Here is a 22,271-nt window from a genome sequence, read left to right as displayed (position 1 = left end):
TGAAGAAGGTTAAAGCCGGATTTGGATACAAAAAGATTTCCCAAGCTTTAAACATCCCAAGGAGCACTGTGCAAGCGATAATATTGAAATGGAAGGAGTATCAGACCACTGCAAATCTACCAAGACCTGGCCGTCCCTCTAAACTTTCAGCTCATACAAGGAGAAGACTGATCAGAGATGCAGCCAAGAGGCCCATGATCACTCTGGATGAACTGCAGAGATCTACAGCTGAGGTGGGAGACTCTGTCCATAGGACAACAATCAGTCGTATATTGCACAAATCTGGCCTTTATGGAAGAGTGGCAAGAAGAAAGCCATTTCTTAAAGATATCCACAAAAAGTGTTGTTTTAAAGTTTGCCACAAGCCACCTGGGAGACACACCAAACATGTGGAAGAAGGTGCTCTGGTCAGATGAAACCAAAATTGAACTTTTTGGCAACAATGCAAAACGTTATGTTTGGCGTAAAAGCAACACAGCTGAACACACCATCCCCACTGTCAAACATGGGGGTGGCAGCATCATGGTTTGGGCCTGCTTTTCTTCAGCAGGGACAGGGAAGATGGTTAAAATTGATGGGAAGATGGATGGAGCCAAATACAGGACCATTCTGGAAGAAAACCTGATGGAGTCTGCAAAAGACCTGAGACTGGGACGGAGATTTGTCTTCCAACAAGACAATGATCCAAATCATAAAGCAAAATCTACAATGGAATGGTTCAAAAATAAACATATCCAGGTGTTAGAATGGCCAAGTCAAAGTCCAGACCTGAATCCAATCGAGAATCTGTGGAAAGAACTGAAAACTGCTGTTCACAAATGCTCTCCATCCAACCTCACTGAGCTCGAGCTGTTTTGCAAGGAGGAATGGGAAAAAATTTCAGTCTCTCGATGTGCAAAACTGATAGAGACATACCCCAAGCAACTTACAGCTGTAATCGCAGAAAAAGGTGGCGCTACAAAATATTAACTTAAGGGGGCTGAATAATTTTGCACGCCCAATTTTTCAGTTTTTGATTTGTTAAAAAAGTTTGAAATATCAAATAAATGTCGTTCCACTTCATGATTGTGTCCCACTTGTTGTTGATTCTTCACAAAAAAATACAGTTTTATATCTTTATGTTTGAAGCCTGAAATGTGGCAAAAGGTCGCAAAGTTCAAGGGGGCCGAATACATTCGCAAGGCACTGTATATATATAAAAAACTGAAATACCTGATTTACATAAGTATTCAGACCCTTTGCTGTGAGACATGAAATTGAGCTGAGGTGCATCCTTTTTCTATTGATCATCCTTGATGTTTCTACAACTTGATTGGAGTCCACCTGTGGTAAATTCAAGTGATTGGACATGATTTGGAAAGACACACACCTGTCTACATAAGGTTCCACATTGACAGTGTATGTCAGAGAAAAAACCAAGCCATGAGGTCAAAGGAATTGTCCGTAGAGTTCCGAGACAGGATTGTGTCGAGGCACAGATCTGGGGAAGGGTACCAAAACATTTCTGCAGCATTGAAGGTCCACAAGAACACAGTGGCCTCCTTCATTTTTAAATGGAAGAGGGTTAGAACCACCAAGACTTCCTAGAGCTGGACGCCTGGCCAAACTGAGAAATCGGGGAGAAGGGCCTTGGTCAGGAAGGTGACTGGAAGGTGATGGTCACTCTGACAGAGCTCTGGAGTTCCTCTGTGGAGATGGGAGAACTGTCCAGAAGGACAACCATCTCTGCAGCACTCCACCAATCAGGCCTTTATGGTAGATTGGCCAGACAAAAGCCACTCCTCAGTAAAGGTTGAACCAAGACTGAACTCTTTGCCCTGAATGCCAAGTGTTAAGTCTGGAGGAAATCTGGCACCATCCCTACGGTGAAACATGGTGGTGGCAGCATCATGCTATGTGGATGCTTTTCAGAAGGCAAGGACTGTGAGACTAGTAAGGATCGAAGCAAAGATGAGCAAAGTACAAAGAGATCCTTAATGAAAACCTGCTCCAGAATGCTCAGGACCTCTGGGGCAAAGGTTCACCTTCCAACAGGACAATGACCCTAAGCACACAGCCAAGAAAACGCAGGAGTGGCTAAGGGACAAGTCTCTGAATGTCCTTCAAAGGCCCAGCCAGAGCCTGAACCAGATTGAACATCTCTGGAGAGACCTGAAAATAGCTGTGCAGCAATGTTCCCTACCTGACAGAGCTTGAGAGGATCTTTAGAGAAGAATGGGAGAAACTCCCCAAATACAGGTGTGCCAAGCTTGAACATCATACCCAAGAAGACTCACGGCTGTAATCGCTGCCAAAGGTACTTCAACAAAGTACTGAGTAAAGGGTCTGAAAATTTTTGTAATTGTGATATTTCCGTTTTTTAATTGTAATAAATTAGCAAAAATATCTTTGCTTTGTCGTCATGGGGTATTGTTTGTAGATTGATGAGGGGAAAAAACTATTTAATTATTAATGTTATAAGTCTGTAAACTAACAAAATGTGGAATAAGTCAAGGGGTCTGAATACTTTCCAAGGACACTGTATATTATCTATGTCCTTCTTCAGCCATGACTTCGAGAAACATAGGATATTACATTTCTTCAGGTCCCATTGATAGGATAGTCTTGAACTGAGCTAGTCCAGTTTGTTCTCCAGAGATTGTACGTTCACCAATAGAACGGAGGGTAGAAACGGAAATGTTCTAGCCAACGTAATTTCATCAGGGTGCCCACATGTTGGGCCCTCATACGCAGCCATTTTCTTTTCCAAGTCTCGGGGATTAGGGCCTAGTCCAGAGTGAGAAGTATGTCCTCCGCTACTGACTTGTTGGTAGAAAAGTAGAATCCAAATTGAGGTCACTGTTCTGTTCTGCTGTTCGGAAGCGCTTTTCGGTCATAGGAAAAGATGGACGGAAACATGACTTACAAAAAGAACCACACAAAATCACAGTATTGGTCAAGAGCCAGTAAAACGGCAGCTATCCGTTGCAGCGCCATTGTCCCTTGTGTTGTTGCTACTAAATGTAGCAATGTTCACCTATGCCAGAATTGAATCCAATGAGAGTTGTCGACAAGCGCACTTGAATTTGAAAGGTAATTATTGCTTGAGCCGTCATCTGCAGCTTTACCGCGAATGCCATATTCACGAGGGTGAGGGAAATTGTATTTAAATGTATTTGTCCACAACACGGCTTTGATTGAATCCCGGCGCTAGTTATTTCACAAAAAAAGGCCCTATGAAAAGAAGTGCAACTTTCTCACTTTACATTCCAATTTCAACAAGGCTACCATGTTTCAGTTCACCCATCATTTTGCATTCTGACATCATCTGGTAGGGCCCACATGTTCACGCTTAAATACGCTGTCATAGATTCACACTTGCTGGCAAAGACCTCCCTTCCTCTTCTATCCCTAGGCCCCCAATGGGAGTTTAGTAGTGGTGAAGTGCTGTATAAATCATATGGGAACCATATGGGTAACATGAACCATCACAGAAGATTCCTCATTCACTTCATTAGGCCACAGAATTGGGCTACACATGTAGCCTAGTCAATGTATTATGTTACTCTGTAACATGTGTCTACAAACAACAAGGTTCACAAAGTGGAACTTCAATATATGTCAATCTGTCTGTTATTGTTGTCGTTCTGATTGACTTTTTACTGTTTCTTTTCCCTTTTCCACTGTGCTCCTTTTCTCCTTCACTTCTTCCTCCGTTCTAAAGCAGTATCGCTATGAAGATGAGGACTCTCCGCCTGAGCACGGGTTCCCGCGGCTGACCAACGAGGTGCGCGCCCCTGAGTTGGTGCACGTGTCGGAGAAGAACCTCTCAGAGATTGAGAATGTGCATGGCTACGTGTCCCACTCCCATATCTCCCCGCTCAAGGTTAGCAAACGTCCTCTCCTGCACCCCTCAATCCAGTGAGCAAAACTGTCTGAAAATGCATAATTTCAACTGCAAAAGTTACATATTTTCAACCAGTGTTTTTCTCATTGGCGAGATCTCGCCAAACCACACCATGCATGACTGCCAACATGGTGGACTCCATGTTCCTCCCTATCCCTATCCCTCTCTCTCTCTCTCTCTCTCTTGTTCTTTTTCTTTTGTCCCCTTGAGTTTCCTTTATTTTCTCTCTCTTGTTCTTTGTTTCTTTCTGTTTATTTCTTACCATCTCTTTCTCTCATTCCTCTTAGCCATTCCTTCTATTAATCTCTTGAGTCATTCAAAAGCCATTGTAATTCCTACCCTGAGTCTTCAGTAAGTCTCTCATAAGTGCAACTCAGTACCCTACTACTAACACAAGGACATCGCCGTGGTCATTTTATTAGGCACCAAATGTAAGAAAATTGACAAACAGGGAGGGACTACCTGAACTTGTCCAGTAAGAAATCCTTTAAATAATTGTCCATTAGGGACAGATCAAAATGTACTGGGGAGGGGTGGTCCAAAATATGGGAGGGTTGTCAAACTTTCTGTGTTATTTTGGAGGGGCACAGGGGAGGGTAGTGCGTTTTTTCCCCCTGGTTTACATTTGCACTTCTGCTCGCATTTTCCCTATAAACAATGGCTTGACACACTTTTGATATTACCCTAATACATTTTTGAAATGTTTGTGAAGGTTTTGTATGGTGTGGCTATTATTAAGCTTTAGCTACTGCAGGCCTATGACATGAAAGCAGTGCGCCCCGGCGCTCCAACAGTTGACCTTGAGGTGACATTTCCACGCCTACCAGAGTTACTCCTATAATCTAACAATGTAATGCTTATCTTTATACAAAATATTAGGTACATTTTTTTACGAATTACACACCTTCTGTACGTCGATATCTGTATAGCAGATGCAGTAGCCATCTGACATAAAGAAATGCATTCCGGTGTCGTAGCATGCCACCGGCATATCTCTCGGGTTAGGCGTAAGCTTCTCTTACATAAATAAATAAATAATCTATCTACCGGTCAAAAGTTTAAGAACATCTACTCATTCAAGGGTTTTTCTTTATTTTTTACAATTTTCTACATTGAAGAATAATAGTGAAGACATCACAACTATGAAATACACATTTGGAATCATATAGTTACCAAAAAAGTGTTAAATCAAAATGTATATATTTTTTCAAATACCCTTTGCCTTGATGACAGCTTTGCACACTCTTGGCATTCTCTCAACCAGCTTCACCTGGAATGCTTTTCCAACCTTCTTGAAGGAGTTCCCACATATACTGAGCACTTGTTGGCTGCTTTTCCTTCACTCTGCGGTCCGACTCATCCCAAACCAACCAGGTCGGGTGATTGTGGAAGCCAGGTCATCTGATGCAGCACTCCATCACTCTCCTTCTTGGTCAAACTGCCCTTACACAGCCTGGATGTGTGTTGGGTCATTGTCCTGTTGTGAAACAAATGATAGTCCCTCTAAGCCCAAACCAGATGGGATGGGGTATTGCTGCAGAATGCTGTGGTAGCCATGCTGGTTAAGTGTGCCTTGAATTCTAAATAAATCCCCTAGTGTCAACAGCAAAGCATCCCTACACCATCACACCTCCTTTACGGTGGGAAATACACATGCGGAGATCATCTGTTCACCCACACCGCGTCTCACAAAGACACGGCGGTTGGAACCAAAAATCTCCAATTTGGACTCCAGAACAAATGACAAATTTGCACCGGTCTAATGTCCATTGCTTGTGTTTCTTGTTCCTAGCAAGTCTCTTCTTCTTATTGGTGTCCTTTAGTAGTAGTTTCTTTGCAGCAATTCGACCATAAAGGCCTGATTCACACAGTCTCCTCTGAACAGTTGATGTTGAGATGTGTATGTTACTTGAACTCTGTGAAGCATTTATTTGGGCTGCAATTTCTGAGGCTGCTAACTCTGATGAACTTATCCTCTGCAGCAGAGGTAACTCTGGGTCTTCCATTCCTGTGGTGGTCCTCATGAGAGTGCTTGATGGTTTTTGCGACTGCACTTGAAGAAACTTTCAAGGTTCTTGAAATTTTACGTTATGACTGACCTTCATGTCTTAAAGTAATGATGGCCTGTCGTTTCTCTTTGCTTATTTGAGCTGTTCTTGCCATAATATGAACTTGGTCTTTTACCAAATAGGGCTATCATCTGTATACCCCCCTTGTCACAACACGACTCACAACGCAAACGCATTAAGAAGGAAAGAAATTCCACAAATTAACTTTTAAGAAGGCACACCAGTTAATTGAAATGCATTCCAGATGACTACCTCATGAAGCTGGTTGAGAGAACGCCAAGAGTATGCAAAGAATCTCAAATATAAAATATATTTTGATTTGTTTAACACTTTTTTGGTTAATACATGATTCCATATGTGTTATTTCATAGTTTTGATGTCTTGATGTATTCTACAATGTAGAAAATAGTAGAAATGAAGAAAAACAATTAAATGAGTAGATGTTCTAAAACATTTGACCGGTAGTGTGCATATTATATTTATATATACAGTGGGGAGAACAAGTATTTGATACACTGTCGATTTTGCAGGTTTTCCTACTTACAAAGCATGTAGAAGTCTGTCATTTTTATCATAGGTACACTTCAACTGTGAGAGACACATTGTATGATTTTTAAGTAATTAATTAGCATTTTATTGCGTGACATAAGTATTTGATACATCAGAAAAGCAGTAACCTGGTACAGAAACCTTTGTTTGCAATTACAGAGATCATACTTTACCTGTAATTCTTGACCATGTTTGCACACACTGCAGCAGGGATTTTGGCCCACTCCTCCATACAGACCTTCTCCAGATCCTTCAGGTTTCGGGGCTGTCGCTGGGCAATACAGACTTTCAGCTCCCTCCAAAGATTTTCTATTGGGTTCAGGTCTGGAGACTGGCTAGACCACTCCAGGACCTTGAGATGCTTCTTACGAAGCCACTCCTTAGTTGCCCTGGCTGTGTGTTTCGGGTCGTTGTCATGCTAGAAGACCCAGCCACGACCCATCTTCAATGCTCTTACTGAGGGAAGGAGGTTTTTGGCCAAGATCTCGCGATACATGGCCCCATCCATCCTCCCCTCAATACGATGCAGTCGTCCTGTCCCCTTTGCAGAAAAGCATCCCCAAAGAATGATGTTTCCACCTCCATGCTTCACGGTTGGGATGGTGTTCTTGGGGTTGTACTCATCCTTCTTCTTCCTCCAAACACGGCGAGTGGAGTTTAGACCAAAAAGCTCTATCTTCTCCCATTCCTCCTCTGGATCATCCAGATGGTCATTGGCAAACTTCAGACGGGCCTGGACATGCGCTGGCTTGAGCAGGGGGACCTTGCGTGCGCTGCGGGATTTTAATCCATGACGGCGTAGTGTGTTACTAATGGTTTTCTTTGAGACTGTGGTCCCAGCTCTCTTCAGGTCATTGACCAGGTCCTGCCGTGTAGTTCTGGGCTGATCCCTCACCTTCCTCATGATCATTGATGCCCCACGAGGTGAGATCTTGCATGGAGCCCCAGACCGAGGGTGATTGACAGTCATCTTGAACTTCTTCCATTTTCTAATAATTGGGCCAACAGTTGCTGCCTTCTCACCAAGCTGTTTGCCTATTGTCCTGTAGCCCATCCCAGCCTTGTGCAGGTCTACAATTTTACTCCTCCTAGTCCCTATGGTCTTGGCCATTGTGGAGAGATTGGAGTCTGTTTGATTGTGTGGACAGGAGTCTTTTATATAGGTAACGAGTTCAAACAGGTGCAGTTAATACAGGTAATGAGTGGATAACAGGAGGGATTCTTAAAGAAAAACTAACAGGTCTGTGAGAGCCAGAATTCTTACCTGTTGGTAGGTGATCAAATACTTATGTCATGCAATAAAATGCAAATTAATTACTTAAAAATCATACAATGTTATTTTCTGGATTTTTGTTTTAGATTCCGTCTCTCACAGTTGAAGTATACATATGATACATGCTTTGTAAGTAGGAAAACCTGCAAAATCGGCAGTGTATCAAATACTTGTTCTCCCTACTGTGTGTGTATATATATATATATATATATATATATATGTATATATGTATATGTATATTCAAACCCCTTGACATTTTCCACATTTTATTACGTTACAGCCTTATTCTAAAATCGTTTTTTTTTATTCCTCACCAATCTCCACAAATAGTCCGGGTGCAAATAGTCCGGGTTGCCATTTGATTTGCTGTTCCGTAGTCGTATGGCTTGGGGGAAGAAGCTGTTTAGAAGCCTTATGGACCTAGACTTGGCGCTGCGATACCGCTTGCCATGCGTTAGCAGAGCAGAGCAGAGAGAACAGTCTATGACTAGGGTGGCTGGAGTCTTTGACAATTTAGGGCCTTCCTCTGACACCGCTTGGTATAGAGGTCCTGGATGGCAGGAAGCTTGGCCCCTGTGATATACTGGGATGTACGCACTTCCCTCTGTAGTGCCTTGTGGTCGGAGGATGAGCAGTTGCCATACCAGGCAGTGATGCAACCCGTCAGGATGCTCTCGATGGTGTAGTTGTAAAACATTTTGAGAATCTGAGGACCCATGCCAAATCTTTTCAGTCTCCTGAGGGGGAGTAGGTTTTGTCATGCCCTCTTCACGGCTGTCTTGGACCTTGTTGGTGATGGGGACGCCAAGGAACTTGAAGCTCTCAACCTGCTCCACTACAGCCCTGTCAATGGGAATGGGGGCGTACTCGGTCCTTCTTTTCCTGTAGTCCACAATCATCTCCTTTGTCTTGATCACGTTGAGGGAAAGGTTGTTGTCCTTGCACCACATGGTCAGGTCTCGGACCTCCTCCCTATAGGCTGTCTCATCGTTGTCAGGCCTACCTCTGTTGGGTCATCAGCAAATTGAATGATGGTGTTGAAGTTGTGCCTGGCCGTGCAGTCTTGAGTGAACAGGGAGTACAGGAGGGGACTGAGCATGCACCCCTGAGGGGCCCCCGTGTTGAGGATCAGCTTGGCGGATGTGTTGTTACCTACCCTTACCACCTGGGTTCAGCCCATCAGGAAATTGAGGATCCAGTTGCAGAGGGAGGTCCTTAGCTTAGTGATGAGGGTCCTTAGCTTAGTGATGAGCTTTGAGGGCACTATGGTGTTGAACGCTGAGCTGTAGTCAATGAATAGCATTCTCACATAGGTGTTCCTTTATGTCCAGGTATGAAAGGGCAGTGTGGAGTGCAATAGAGATTGCATCATCTGTTGATCTGTTGGTGAGGTATGCAAATTTGAGTGGGTCTAGGGTTTCTTGGATAATGGTGTTGATGTGAGCCATGACCAGCCTTTCAAAGCATTTCATGGCTACAGACGTGAGTGCTACGTGTCGGTAGTAATTTAGGCAGGTTACCTTAGTGTTCTTGAGCACAGGGACTATGGTGGTCTGCTTGAAGCATGTTGTTATTACATAGACAGGGGGAGGTTGAAAATGTCAGTGAAGACACTTGCCAGTTGGTCAGCGCATGCCAGTACACATTCTGGTAATCCTTCTGGACTTGCAGCCTGTTTAAAGGTCTTACTCACATTGGCTGCGGAGAGTGGGATCACACAGTCGTCCCGAACAGCTGATGCATGTTTCAGTGTTACTTGCCTTGAAGCGAGCATAGAAGTTATTTAGCTCATCTAGTAGGCTAGTGTCACTGGGCAGCTCTCGGCTGTGCTTCCCTTTGTAGTCTGTAATAGTTTGCAAGCCCTGCCACTTTTGATGAGCGTCTGAGCCGGTGTAGTACGATTTGATCTTAGTCCTGTAATGACTCTTTGCCTGTTTGATGGTTCGTCCGAGGGCATAGTGGGATTTCTTTTAAGCTTCCGGGTTAGTCCTGCTCCTTGAAAGTGGCAGCTCTACCCTTTAGCTCAGTGCGAATGTTGACTGTAATCCATTGCTTCTGGTTGGGGTATGTACGTGCTGTCACTGTGGGGACGACGTCCTCAAGGCACTTATTGATAAAGCCAGTGACTGATGTAGTGAACTCCTCAATGCCTTCGGAAGAATCCCGGAACATATTCCAGTCTGTACTCGCAAGACAGTCCTGTAGTTTATCATCTGCTTCATCTAACCACTTTATTATAGATTTTATGGATTTTCCTGCTTTAATTTTTGCTTGTAAGCAGGAATCAGGAGGATAGAATTATGGTCAGATTTGCCAATTTGAAGGCGAGGGAGAGCTTTGTACACGTCTCTGTGTGTGTAGTATTGGTGGTCTAGAATTTTTTTCCCCCCTCTGGTTGCACATTTAACATGCTGATAGAAATGAGGTAAAACTGATTTTAGTTTCTTTGCATTCATGTCCCCGGCCATTAGGAGCGCCGCATCTGGATGAGCGTTTTCCTGTTTGCTTATGGTGGTATACAGCTCATTGAGTGTGGTTTTACTGCCAGCATCGGTCTGTGGTGGTATGTAGACAGCTACGAAAAATACAGATAAACTCTCTTGGTAGATAATGTGGTCTACAGTTTATCATGAGATACTCGAGAGACTTCCTTAGATATCGTGCACCAGCTGTTGTTTACATATATGCATAGGCCCCCACCTGTGTCTTACCAGAGGCTGCTGTTCTATCCTGCCGATAGTGAATAACCCGCCAGCTGTTTGGTCTTAATGTCGTCGTTCAGCCATGACTCTGTGAAACATAAGATATTACAGTTTTTAATGTCCTGTCGATAGGATATACGTGCTTTCAGTTCGTTTCATTTATTTTCCAGCGATTGAACGTTAGCTATCAGGACTGAAGTTAAAGGCATATTAGCCACTCGTCGCCTGATCCTCATAAGGCACCCTGATCTTTTTCCGCGAAACCTACGTTTCCTTTCCCAGCGAATCATGGGGATCCGGGCATGGTCGGGTGTCTGTAGTATATCCCTCTCGTCTGACTCATTGAAGAAAAACTCTTCGACTAATCTGAGTTGAGTAATCGCAGTACTGATGTCCAGAAGCTATTTTCGGTCATAAGAGACCATAGCAGCAACATTATGGACAAACAAGTTACCAACGCGAAAAAACGTCAGCCATCCCCTCCGGCGCCATCATGCCATTCTTCTCTGCAGATACTCTCAAAATATGTCAGGTTGGATGGGGAGCATTGGTGCACAGCGTTTTTCAGGTCTCTCCAGAGATGTTCGATCGGGTTCAAGTCCGGGGTCTGGCTGGGCCACTCAAGGACATTCAGTCTTTTCCCGAAGCCATTCTTGCGTTGTCTTTGCTGTGTGCTTAGGGTCGTTGTCCTGTTGGAAGGTGACCTTCGCCCCAGTCTGAGGTCCTGAGCAGGTTTTCATCAAGTATCTCTCTGTACTTTGCCTCGATCCTGACTTGTTTTGCAGTCCCTGCCGCTGAAAAACATCCCCACATTGTGATGCTGCCACCACCATGCTTCACCTTATTGATGGTGCCAGGTTTCCTCCAGACGTGACACTTGGCATTCAGGCCAAAGAGTTCCATCTTGGTTTCATCAGACCAGAGAATCTTGTTTCTCATGGTCTGAAAGTCTTTAGGTGCCTTTTGTCAAACTCCGAGCGGGCTGTCATGTCCCTTTTACTGAGGAGTGGCTTCCGTCCGGCCACTCTGCCATAAAGGCCTGATTGGTGGAGTGCTGCAGAGATGGTTGTCCTTCTGGAAGGTTCTCCCATCTCCTCAGAGGAACTCTAGAGCTCTGTCAGAGTAACCATCGGGTTCTTGATCACCTCCCTGACAAAGGCCTTTCTCCCCCGATTGCTCAGTTTGGCCGGGCGGCCAACTCTAGGAAGAGTCTTGGTGGTTCCAAACATCTTCCATTTAAGAATGATGGAGGCCACTGTGTCCTTGGGGACTTTCAATGCTGCAGAAATGTTTTGGTACCCTTTCCCAGATCTGTGCCTTGACACAATCCTGTGTCGAGCTCTATTTACAATTCCTTTGACCTCATGGCTTGGTTTTTGCTCTGACATGCACTGTCAACTGTAGGACCTTATATAGACAGGTGTTTGGCTTTCCAAATCATGTCCAATTAATTGAATTTACCACAGGTGGACTCCAGTCACGTTTTAGAAACATGATCAATGGAATCAGGATGCACCTGAGCTCAATTTGGAGTCTCATAGCAAAGGGTCTGAATACTTATGTAAATAAAAATTCAAAAAAACTGTTCTTGCTTTATCATTATGCCATTTTGTGTGTAGATTGCTGGGGAAAATGTTTTATTTAATACATTTTAGAAAAAGGCTGAAACGTAGCAAAATGTGGAAAAAGTCAAGGGTTCTGATTACTTTCCGAAGGCACTGTGTGTGTGTGTGTGTGTGTGTGTGTGTGTTAATTTCAATATTAATACCATACAGTGGACACCAAAGCCTATAGGCCTTTGCCTATAGATACAGATAGTGCTCAAATCTCTTATAGCTGAACCGTGAGGTGGACAATTCTTGATTTAGGAAAGAAGCCACACATTGAAACACAAGGAATGGACTGTTTTTAAGGACATGTAAATGTGTCTCATTTGGCCAACATCCATAGTTTATTGATGGTGCCGGCTGCGCCAGGTTGAATCTGAATGCGTATGGATGTCCGTTACATTTGTCAAATGTCCGGTAAATTAAAATCTTCCCTATCATGTTGTCCGGCCCCTACATTTTCCTAACTGACACTCTGGAATGGCATATTGTTTTTATGAAGGTTGAGGGAATATTCACATGAAAATCTGTTGCCAGTTGGATGGAAACTGAGCTACAGACACCCTAAAGACTGGCAAGTGCTCTAGTCCAGTGTCACTTTGATTATGCCTGCACATCATGGTTCACCAGCAGCCCCAAACGTCTTCAAAATAAGCTACCAGCCAAACAAGCTTGTAAGAATTGTACTTAATCTCCCCCCTCATACTCATCTGGAGGTTGAGCATGTTTTCGTCTATCTCTGTAACGTGTCTGTATCTATGTAACTGTATATGTATTTAGGTAACAAATAGGGACCACAATGGAAAATAAGGCTCCGACTTTATTGTGCAATCCTGGTCACTTAAAAAAAAACATTTGTGTACAGTATTTTTGTATTTTTTTTAACTGACAAATCAAATCAATCAATCATTCAATCCAAATTGTGCAGCGGCCAATTGATGAATGGAAAGAGACATCTGTTACAAAACACCAAAAAGTTGAATAACATTCGGATAGCCTTCGATACTGGGTAAGCATAAGGTAGAGAGGGATGCATTATCTGTTTGTCAAGATTGACATAGTCTATTTATTGTGGTGTTGAAAACAGAAACCGTGATATTGAGCTGCCCGAAGTCAGGAAATGCTTAGTTTATTGGTTGTGTGTGTGGTGCATTAGCACCTGTTGGTGGAAAACGAGTTGCATATGTTTTACATAATTAGAAAATCTGATTTCCCCCCTAGCTGATCAGTGTCTGCAGCCGGCTCTGATCGTAGTGTAATGAAACAGGCAGGGAGAGTGAGCTCGTCTGTGGTGGTCGGTGAACCCTCAACATTCTGGCCCGTACCCTTCCGTGGCATAAAGCATGCTGAAGTGGCAAAATCGATATCCACATTTATAAACAAGGTCGCTCCAGTTGTTATTATTATTTTGAGTTCATCATATGAGGGGGAGGGTGTTCAATTTATTTTACAGTACAAGGGGAGGGTCATGTGAAAAGATGTTTTACTTTGGCGAGGGGGTGCATTTTTATTTTACACCTTGAGTTGGACCAGCCCCTCCCCCCAGTAAATTTAGATCTGTCCCTTACATGCCCTAATGAACATGACCCATGTGTTCAGTGCCTAAAATTCCTGATCGGGATGGAAAGCAATCTGTTTTTACTTAAATGCGACACGGGCTGTTTCATATCTGTGTTGGATGCATTCGACTATTTGAGAAACTTTTCTAGAGAAAGCTAATGATTGAATTCATTTTTTAAGGAATTTAATACCGAATAAGGCTCTTGTTAATGCACTTAAAAAGTTAACATTTATAAGCATAAATACAGGAGAACATTGCTTATATGTAAAATAAGGGGAATAAATGTCTGACATGCTTGACTTCATGGAACAGGATGTGCACATTCATTGATTCATGTAATAAAGTAATTGATAGGGTTGTTGCTATGGCACTCAACCAAAGAGAAATGATTAAGGAGAATACTTTGCACGCCAACTGTCTTGGATTTTACTCAGCCATTTGAATTCAGTTTCCTGACTGTAATAAAGTAAATGAACAGCAGGTGGTGCTGAGTGTTCAGTTTTAAATAAGCATAATTAAAACAACAATTGTTGCTCAGTACACACTGCAGGGTGAAGTTTCCCCTACGCTGGTCTTGGGTCCGATTATAATTCCCCCCCCTAATGGTTAAGGTTAGGATTGAGGGAGGAGAAGCTGATTCTTGATGTGTACCTAGGGGAAACTTCACCCCTGAGCTCAGAACACAATACGAGCCAGCTGGGGGCAATGTGGGACCAGAATGGGAATCAATGGAGAATGTGTACATAGTAACCAACACTGATTAGTACTAGACAGCATTCACAGACTAATTTGATTTGTTGTAAGTAGGCAGCCGTGTCTGAGCCAGAACGGCCCATAGGGCAGGAGCCTATGTCCTGTTTCTGTAGCATGAGGCAGCTTGATGTACAAGTTACACCCCCTGGACAGGACGTTAGTCTATCGCAGGGGCTATATTGTTGAGTGACAAGATATTTGGATTTGTCTGTGATTTCATTGTAGTTCATTTAAAGTGTGATTGAATAATGAAATGTTTTTTTTATAGGAAACTCTCATTGGCCGATTCTAGCAATAGTCTAATCTTTGTTCGTTTAACAAAATAATGAAACAAAGGTAAAGCAGCACAGAACTAATATTCATATTCCACTAATATGATTCACATTTATACTTAGTTATCTAGATTAAGGTAGGGGAGAGTAGGGTAAGTTGAGCCATTTATTACATTCAGCATCACTCTGTCAAGGGAAATATAGTATTCTTCCTAACAAAGATACCACAGTATATCTGCATATATTTCAGGATGCTGTGTATCCCTGGAAATAATCATAATTCATGTTAACATTACAGTTTTGAAAACATAGCTTGTCCAAAAAAAAGTGTTCTCTGGGGTAAGTTGAGCCACAGGACAGGGTAAGTTAGCCTGCCTACACATTTCTGTTCTGAATTAAATATGACCTCTCTAACTTTTTTAACCATGTTAATATGTATTTCCCAAACACAATTCAAAACAATCACAATAATTTTTGAAATATATTTTTCAATCATTTTAAGCATCTTTTAACACAGGCTTAACACCTAACAAACACTTAGTATTTAAAGAAATACACAATTATATAGGCCAGGCCCTGTTGTTATCTTGTAACCCAGCGATAATGCCTTGCATGAAGCCTGGGAAGAAAACATTTCAATTTTCTCAACTTGCCATTGGCTCAACTTACCCAAAGGCAACCATTTTGACTATATTAGCCCACACAGCTACAAGGATGCACTTTCATGTTAGGTTTAGGACCTTAAATGGAATTGTATAGAGAACTCAACTGATCTATAGAACAATCTTAAAATGATCGAATTTGGTTTAGAAACAAGCATCATGACACCTCTAACGCAATACATTCATTAGACTTGTTGGAAATCTGTTTTTGGACCTAACTTGCTTATCACTTTTTCCATGTGGTTTCTTCCTTCACAGACTCCATGAAATGATGACCTCTTCCTAAATATGTGGCCAAATTTATATATTTTGTGTATGGTTTCCAACAAACAAGGGTGGCTCAACTTACCCCTTCGGTTCAACTAACCCAACTCTCCCCTACCATAAAATAGTACCAAAAAAAGACTGTAAAGTCAACTTAAATGTGCTGTACTTTGGTGAGGTTGAATAGCACATCGGCCTGTAGTATACACTATGTGATTGAAGACTTGCCTGACTGATAGACAGTAGCTTTCCTTGTTAAGGCCTGCACTTTTGAACCCTGTGTATCTGATGTAATATAATCTTTTGTGGGCTTAAATGCCTCAATATTATTTGGAGATTGTGTGGGATAGTATCACAGACATTGCATCATTTCACTGTGAAATACTTTTTAGTATCCACTTTCCCCATCTCTTTCCCCAATTCAGATAAAGAAATATCTGATGAGAGTGGGCAGCACCCTGACATGTATTAACCTTCTTTGGATTGGATTGTTAAGAGATAAGGCAACAGATCAACTCTGTGGCTTCGTCCGAAATGGCACCCTATTACCTACACTGAGTGTACAAAACATTAAGAACACCTGCTATTTCCATGAAATAAGCAGACCAGGTGAATCCAGGTGAAATCGATTGTTAGCAGTTGATGTTAATCTTCAATAACACAGACCCCAAACAAATCAGGGGGAGAAAAATATATTTATTCAAAGAGAACAAATCATAGTTGTTATGCTGGAAAGTAGATGGTAGATGTTAATTCTTCCCTGTTCTCAATGTTTCTCCACAGAACAAAGAGACAGGATGTAGTTAATACCCAAGCCTAGCCTGTGGTTGACCAATTAGAATTCCTTGCAGTAAAACTGGGCCAATGGCCAAATACCAAGTATCCCGTTTCAGGCTCAACGTGTAGACAATTTGGACCAATGAGAACTTGTCACATGTAGCTGTGAGTCCTGGACTGGAACCCCATACACAGATTCTATACAGATGTTGAACTGAAAAACAACTATTTCCATTGATCGTAAATTCCCTCTTGACCTTTAGTCCTCTGTGTTGTGTATTTATCTTACAATATTCTTACACTCCCCCTAGACCATTTAAAAAATAAATATACTTAAAATGTGTTTTTAGAAAACAAGAGAAAACATAGACAGTATTAAAAAAAACATTAGCTGTAATCATAAAATAATTCACATTAAACACCTTGCATTTCTATAAAACACAAAGAGCATATTTTATTTCCCGTTGCAGTAAGAAATAGATTACACACAAAGTTGTAGAAAATTATTGTTAACAGGTGTGATGATGATAACCCTTACGATTCCTACCTGTATTGGGACGAAACTCACCAAAAAAGTTATTGTCTGCAAAACAATAATATTCAATCATCCTATTGGCAAGGTAATCATTCACAGAGTCCTTTAAAAGTGACCAGCCGTTCCACACCGGTATCAGTCCCACATAAATAGCTATTAGAGAGTATGTCACTGACAGTCTGCCGGTAGTGAGGAATTGTTCTTCCGTTCCACTGGTTGATAAGGACGTCTCTATTGAACACCTCACCAGTGATCTTGTATCATTTCAGGTATCATTTCACCTTGGGTCAGGGGATATTGCTGCAGTTTCAGACGGTAGATTCTCATAACCTGTAACGAAGGAAACAAGAAGTGAAAGTAACATGTCCGTCCTGGTTTCAAGAGAAATGGATATTTCACTTAGATTTCCCTATGTAAGCATGTCCCGATTTTCAGGAAAAAGTGGACATTTCATCTAGATATCCCTAATATGACGACTGCGGTATCCAACATAGAAGCTTATCATGTTCAGATCATCTTACTATGCTTCTTCACCTGAGATTGGCCCCCGACTGCTAATCAATCACTTCTTTATTCTCCAGGCTACACTTTGTCATCTAAACTGACAACTTTGCAATGAGTAACATGTATCAATCGTGATTTGCCCTGGACTTTTACTGCTGACCTCGTTATGAACAAAACTTGATAAGGACCTTCCCATTTTGGCCTTTATGTGTTACGTTGTTTATTTTATTTTTACCATCACCCACTGTCCTGGCATGTCCTGTCCTGGCATGTCCTGTCCTGGCATGTCCTGTCCTGGCATGTCCTGTCCTGGCATGTCCTGTCCTGGCATGTCCCCCGTCGGGGACTCAACCCTGTGGTTTCCTTATGTGTTTGCATCCTGCAGCCATCCGTTCCCACACTTCATCTTTTGATGCATCGCTTTGCATGTCTATTGTGTTGCAATGTATCCACGGTGTATTTCCTAATCCGTTTAGGTGACAGTTTACTCTTGGCAGCCGCCTTGGCAGCTCTGTCAGCCGGGTCATTACCTTTTACTCTCGTCTGTAAAGGTTTTTTCCATGTGCTTTCATTTTCAAAATTGCAACTTGTGCCGGCAACTGGAGAGCATTCAGTGGAGCCATCCCCTCTGGTCCATTCTTCACAGGAGCTCCCAGTGATGTCATGAATCTTCTGTTGTTCCATATTTTTTCAAAATCATGGTTAACGCCGAAAGCATACCTTGAGTCTGTGTAGATGTTAGATGTTTTTCCTTCAGCCTGTTTGCATGCTTCTGTCAAAGCCTCCAATTCCACCACCTGTATTGATGTTCCTGCAGGCAACGTGCCTGTCACTATCACATTGTCCATTGTAGTAACTGCCCAGCCGGCTTTCCTCACACCCCCCCTCCACAATGCTTGAACCATCTGTTTCATGAGATAAACTCAGGGTTTTCCAACGGATGCCTCTTAGTAAACCCATCAGAGAGCTGATCCGAAACCAACTCACAACAGTCGTGTTCAAGTAATGTGGTGTCTGGAGGAAGCATCAGAGTCGCTGGATGACATGGTGTGCCACGTTGTATGATGGTGTTAGGAGCCTCCAACACAGTCGACCACTTGCTCCAGCGAGAGCCCCAAACACGGATTCTAAACAGATGTTGAACTAAAAAACAACTATTTCCATTGATCGTAAATCCCCTCTTGACCTTTAGTCGTCTGCGTTGTGTATTTATCTTACAATATTCTAACACTATGATCCTTTATTGACATCACTTGTTAAATCCACTCCAATCAGTTTTAGATGAGCCTTGAGACGTTATTTACATTTTGTATTTAATTAGGCAAATCAGTTAAGAACAAATTCTTATTTACATTGACGGCCTACACCGGCCAAACCCGGACGATGCTGTGCCAATTCTGCGCCGTCCTATGGGACTCCCAATCAAGGCCGGTTGTGATACAGCCTGGATTCAGACCAGGGTGTCTGTAGTGGCGCCTCAAGCACTGAGATGCAGGATTGTGTATGTGTACCATTTCAGAGGGTGAATGGGAAAGACAACATATTTAAGTTCCTTTGAACGGGGTGTGGTAGTAAGTGCCAGGCGTACCAGTTTGTGTCAAGAACTGAAACTCTGCTGGATTTTTCACGTTCAACAGTTTCCCATGAGTATCGAGAATGGTCCACCAACGAAAGGACATCCAGTCGACTTGACACAACTGTGGGAAGCATTGGAGTCAAAGCAAAACTCAATGTTAGGAACGTTGTTCTTAATGTTTTGTGCACTGTGAATTTTGTGTACTACTTTTGACTAGGGCCCATAGGGCACACATTTCCTAACTGTGACACATAACTGAGAGGGATGGAAGGGAAATCACACATACTGTTGTGTTCTCTGTGTGTATGTGTATACCTTTGCCTCAACAGTTGCAGTCAACGCTCACAAAGAAACTCAATATTTTAGTCTGGATTTGATTCAAGTTTCGTAATTTACGGTTGCTGAAAATCTGCGGCGTTATTTGACCAATGTTTTTGCAAAGTTATATCTATTTTATTGAAAACGACATGTGACATTCCAGTGTCCTTGTGAGAACAGGATAATAACCGCTTAACAGCTATACTGACAGCAAAGTGAGAAAATGCTGCCCGTCTTATGCTGCCCGAAGATCTCAAAACATGGCAACGACATATTAATGGACACAGCAGGTCTGGGATTTGACACAACACTGTAACGCAAGCGTCCCTGTAGCTGCTATGACAGCCATATGGAATCTTTTGACAGGCTGTGAACGAAAGGTAATATCATACAATTTTTCCAGACACTTTTTTTCTTTAGTCAGTCCCTCAAACTCACAGAACTCACAAGGAAAGATAAGTTGCTACAACGATTTACAGTAGTAGTTTTTAGCAGTGCACAAAACGCACTAGCTTGATTTGGGTGGTGTTTAGGGTTGTTGTCTAGGATTACTCTATTGCGTGTTCTTTGGGAAACGATAACTTTGTAAACCAACATGCAAATTAAAATTAGGACAACCACTACTGGTGCTATAGCAACAGAAGGCAATGTCTACTGAGCATTTTATTTAACCAGAAGTTTGTATCTGTTGTCAGTCTTCCATTCCCTTAGGAACAGTTACAATATTAAGGGAATGAAACACTTGCAGACTTTAGACATGGCTATATCTGGCCCCAAAGGGTGCTTCCTTTTGGCTCTTCCTTATTGGCTCATATGCAGGAAGTAAGACTCTATCACTTCCTCTCATCCTCATTCAAACCTAACATTGTTGTCCTGCATCCTCTTGTTTTTTTTTCTCTCTCTCTCGCGCACGCGCTCTCTCTCTCTCTCTCTCTCGCCCTCTCACTCTCTCTCTCTCACTCTCTCTCTCTCTCTCTCTCTCGCCCTCGCCCTCTGTGGCGCATGCAGTATGACTGGGTATGACTAGGTATGACAGTATACTGTAAGTACCAGAATAGCCTGCAGCTCTCTATCTTTATGTATTAATCGTCTCTCTTTTGTCTTCCTGACTTACGAGTGATGTTGTCTTTCACATCTTACCCTGCAGCCTGCACTGGTTACCCGTTTTGATCTTACATACCCGACTGCAGCAAACTACCTGGCAAGTTTTTTTCCCCCTTTTATCGCTGTTGAAAGTTTGTTTTTTTGTTTTATTTCTTTCCTGTGCTTTTGGGGTCAGTTTCCATTTCTGTGCCCAAATGTTGATGAGCCACGCATGGAGTTCACTTGGCACTTTTCAAATGTTTTCTTTGTACTTGAAAGGTAACATGCAGAATCGGATTAAATGATCATATTTCTGTGCGATTCCACTGGATTGCTGTGCGGTTGAACGCCATAAATTACCTGAGGAATACCATGTGTGTTTGTGGCTAATTTTCAATGTCACGCAAACAAAGTTATTTTTGTGCCGCCAGTCATTCATATATGACATTCAGTTTGGTTGATCGGTGTTGCAAAGTAACAAGCATTGTTTGTTGTGCGTACTACAATTCTAGGCCTTTTTTCTTAACACTAATGAATATGACTCTGTGCATATCCCCTCAGTGTCTTTGCTTATGCTTTGTTTTCGCAAACGCTCAAGACATATTTGGCACGTCCATCTCAGTGTGGAAAGTGGGATATTGTCACAGGAATGATCAAAAGGCTATTATGAAATGAAAATCTATCATTTGTCACCATCAACAAAGTGTTTGATGGTTTGATTAACAAAAATGTGGATTACACCGATTTAGCGCGTTAATTACATTAAATGACTGAGTAAAAAACAGCAATCTAAGTAATATGGTTTTTCAATGGTACTTTCAAAGTGTCGGGCACTATAAAATAAAATGCTACCACACCTTAATTGCTCAACGATTGTCAAAGGTGATTATAGCGGCCGAAAGCAGAGACATTGGGCTCGGGAGAGAGAGGGGTATAAAAGAGTTTGTCTGAGCAAGGCGTTAGTACGGGATGGGCTGATTTGGAAAATATGTCTTCATCGATTCACGCCGACACGTTATCGACCTACTGTACAGTCTTTTCCCCGTGGTAATATCTGCATGTGAAAATGCATGAATCTTGCAGCAGCGATTAGCCCGCTGTCAATCAAGCAGTGTGAACTTTGAGAGTAATAAGTTGGTTTAATGAATGCCCAGACGCAGTAGGTGACAGATGTTTGTCAGAGTAATCAGTCCAATTCAGAGAGCAGGCTCTTGCTGTGTGTGTGTCAATGGTTGGTAGGTGGGTAGCAGGCTCTTGCACGTGTGTGGATCCTCCAGGGGAAGAAACACACTCCGATTGGGTCTCCATCTTGACTCCCTGTTGTCATAATTACTCCACAGACTTGTTATCCCCAGGATGGGAGGCCTTGATTGGCTCATGCGGTTTCTCTGATTGGCTATTAAACCACAGTTATGAGTCAATTCTCTTTATTTCGATAGAAAGTCATAAATGAGAGGGGGAGATGGATAGGTAGAGGAATATACACTGAGTGTACAAAACATTAGGAGCCACCTGCTCTTTCCGTGACACAGTCTGACCATGTGAAAGCTATGAACCCTTATTGATGTCGCTTGTTAAAACCACTGAAATCGGCGTAGATCAAGTGTTGGGCAACAATATTTATCCATTTTTTAAATTCATTTCATGCAATTCTACTCATTTTGCCGTGGGCAGAGAGAAAAATGTGCAGTTATACAGCTAATTTCCAGCAATTCTACACGTTGCCATAGGGTGGAGGCAAATGTTTGCAGTTTTTAATTCGGTATCTGATGATCAATGCCCCATCCCGGTTGGTAATTCAGCAATGCTTCCTACACGTTTAGATAGCTGGCCGTTATGCTGACTTACCAATCTAAAAATTGACTAATTGAGTGACTGCT

The 22,271-nt window shown here is 42.4% G+C and overlaps 1 protein-coding gene across 24 annotated transcripts in view; it reads left to right on the top strand.

The window, feature by feature from the left end:
• The window catches only part of dlg2 (discs large MAGUK scaffold protein 2), a 242,131-nt gene that overhangs the window by 73,972 nt on the left and 145,888 nt on the right, over positions 1 to 22,271 (top strand). For all 24 annotated transcript variants that reach the window (XR_016485103.1, XM_090192669.1, XM_090192663.1 and 21 more), the window contains one exon: positions 3,704 to 3,865. Coding sequence is in view for 23 of the 24 variants with exons in the window: in XM_090192669.1 (XP_090048795.1) it covers positions 3,704 to 3,865 (162 nt within the window). In the remaining variant the exon portion in view is untranslated. The remainder of the gene's footprint in view (positions 1 to 3,703; positions 3,866 to 22,271) is intronic.

The sequence above is a fragment of the Oncorhynchus mykiss genome, chromosome 12 (assembly GCF_057628025.1).
Source record: "Oncorhynchus mykiss isolate SJ-2025 chromosome 12, ASM5762802v1, whole genome shotgun sequence".
NCBI classification, from domain to species: domain Eukaryota; kingdom Metazoa; phylum Chordata; class Actinopteri; order Salmoniformes; family Salmonidae; genus Oncorhynchus; species Oncorhynchus mykiss.
The sequence above is the reverse complement of the archived record's forward strand: the minus strand, read 5'-3'. Positions and strand labels throughout refer to the sequence as shown.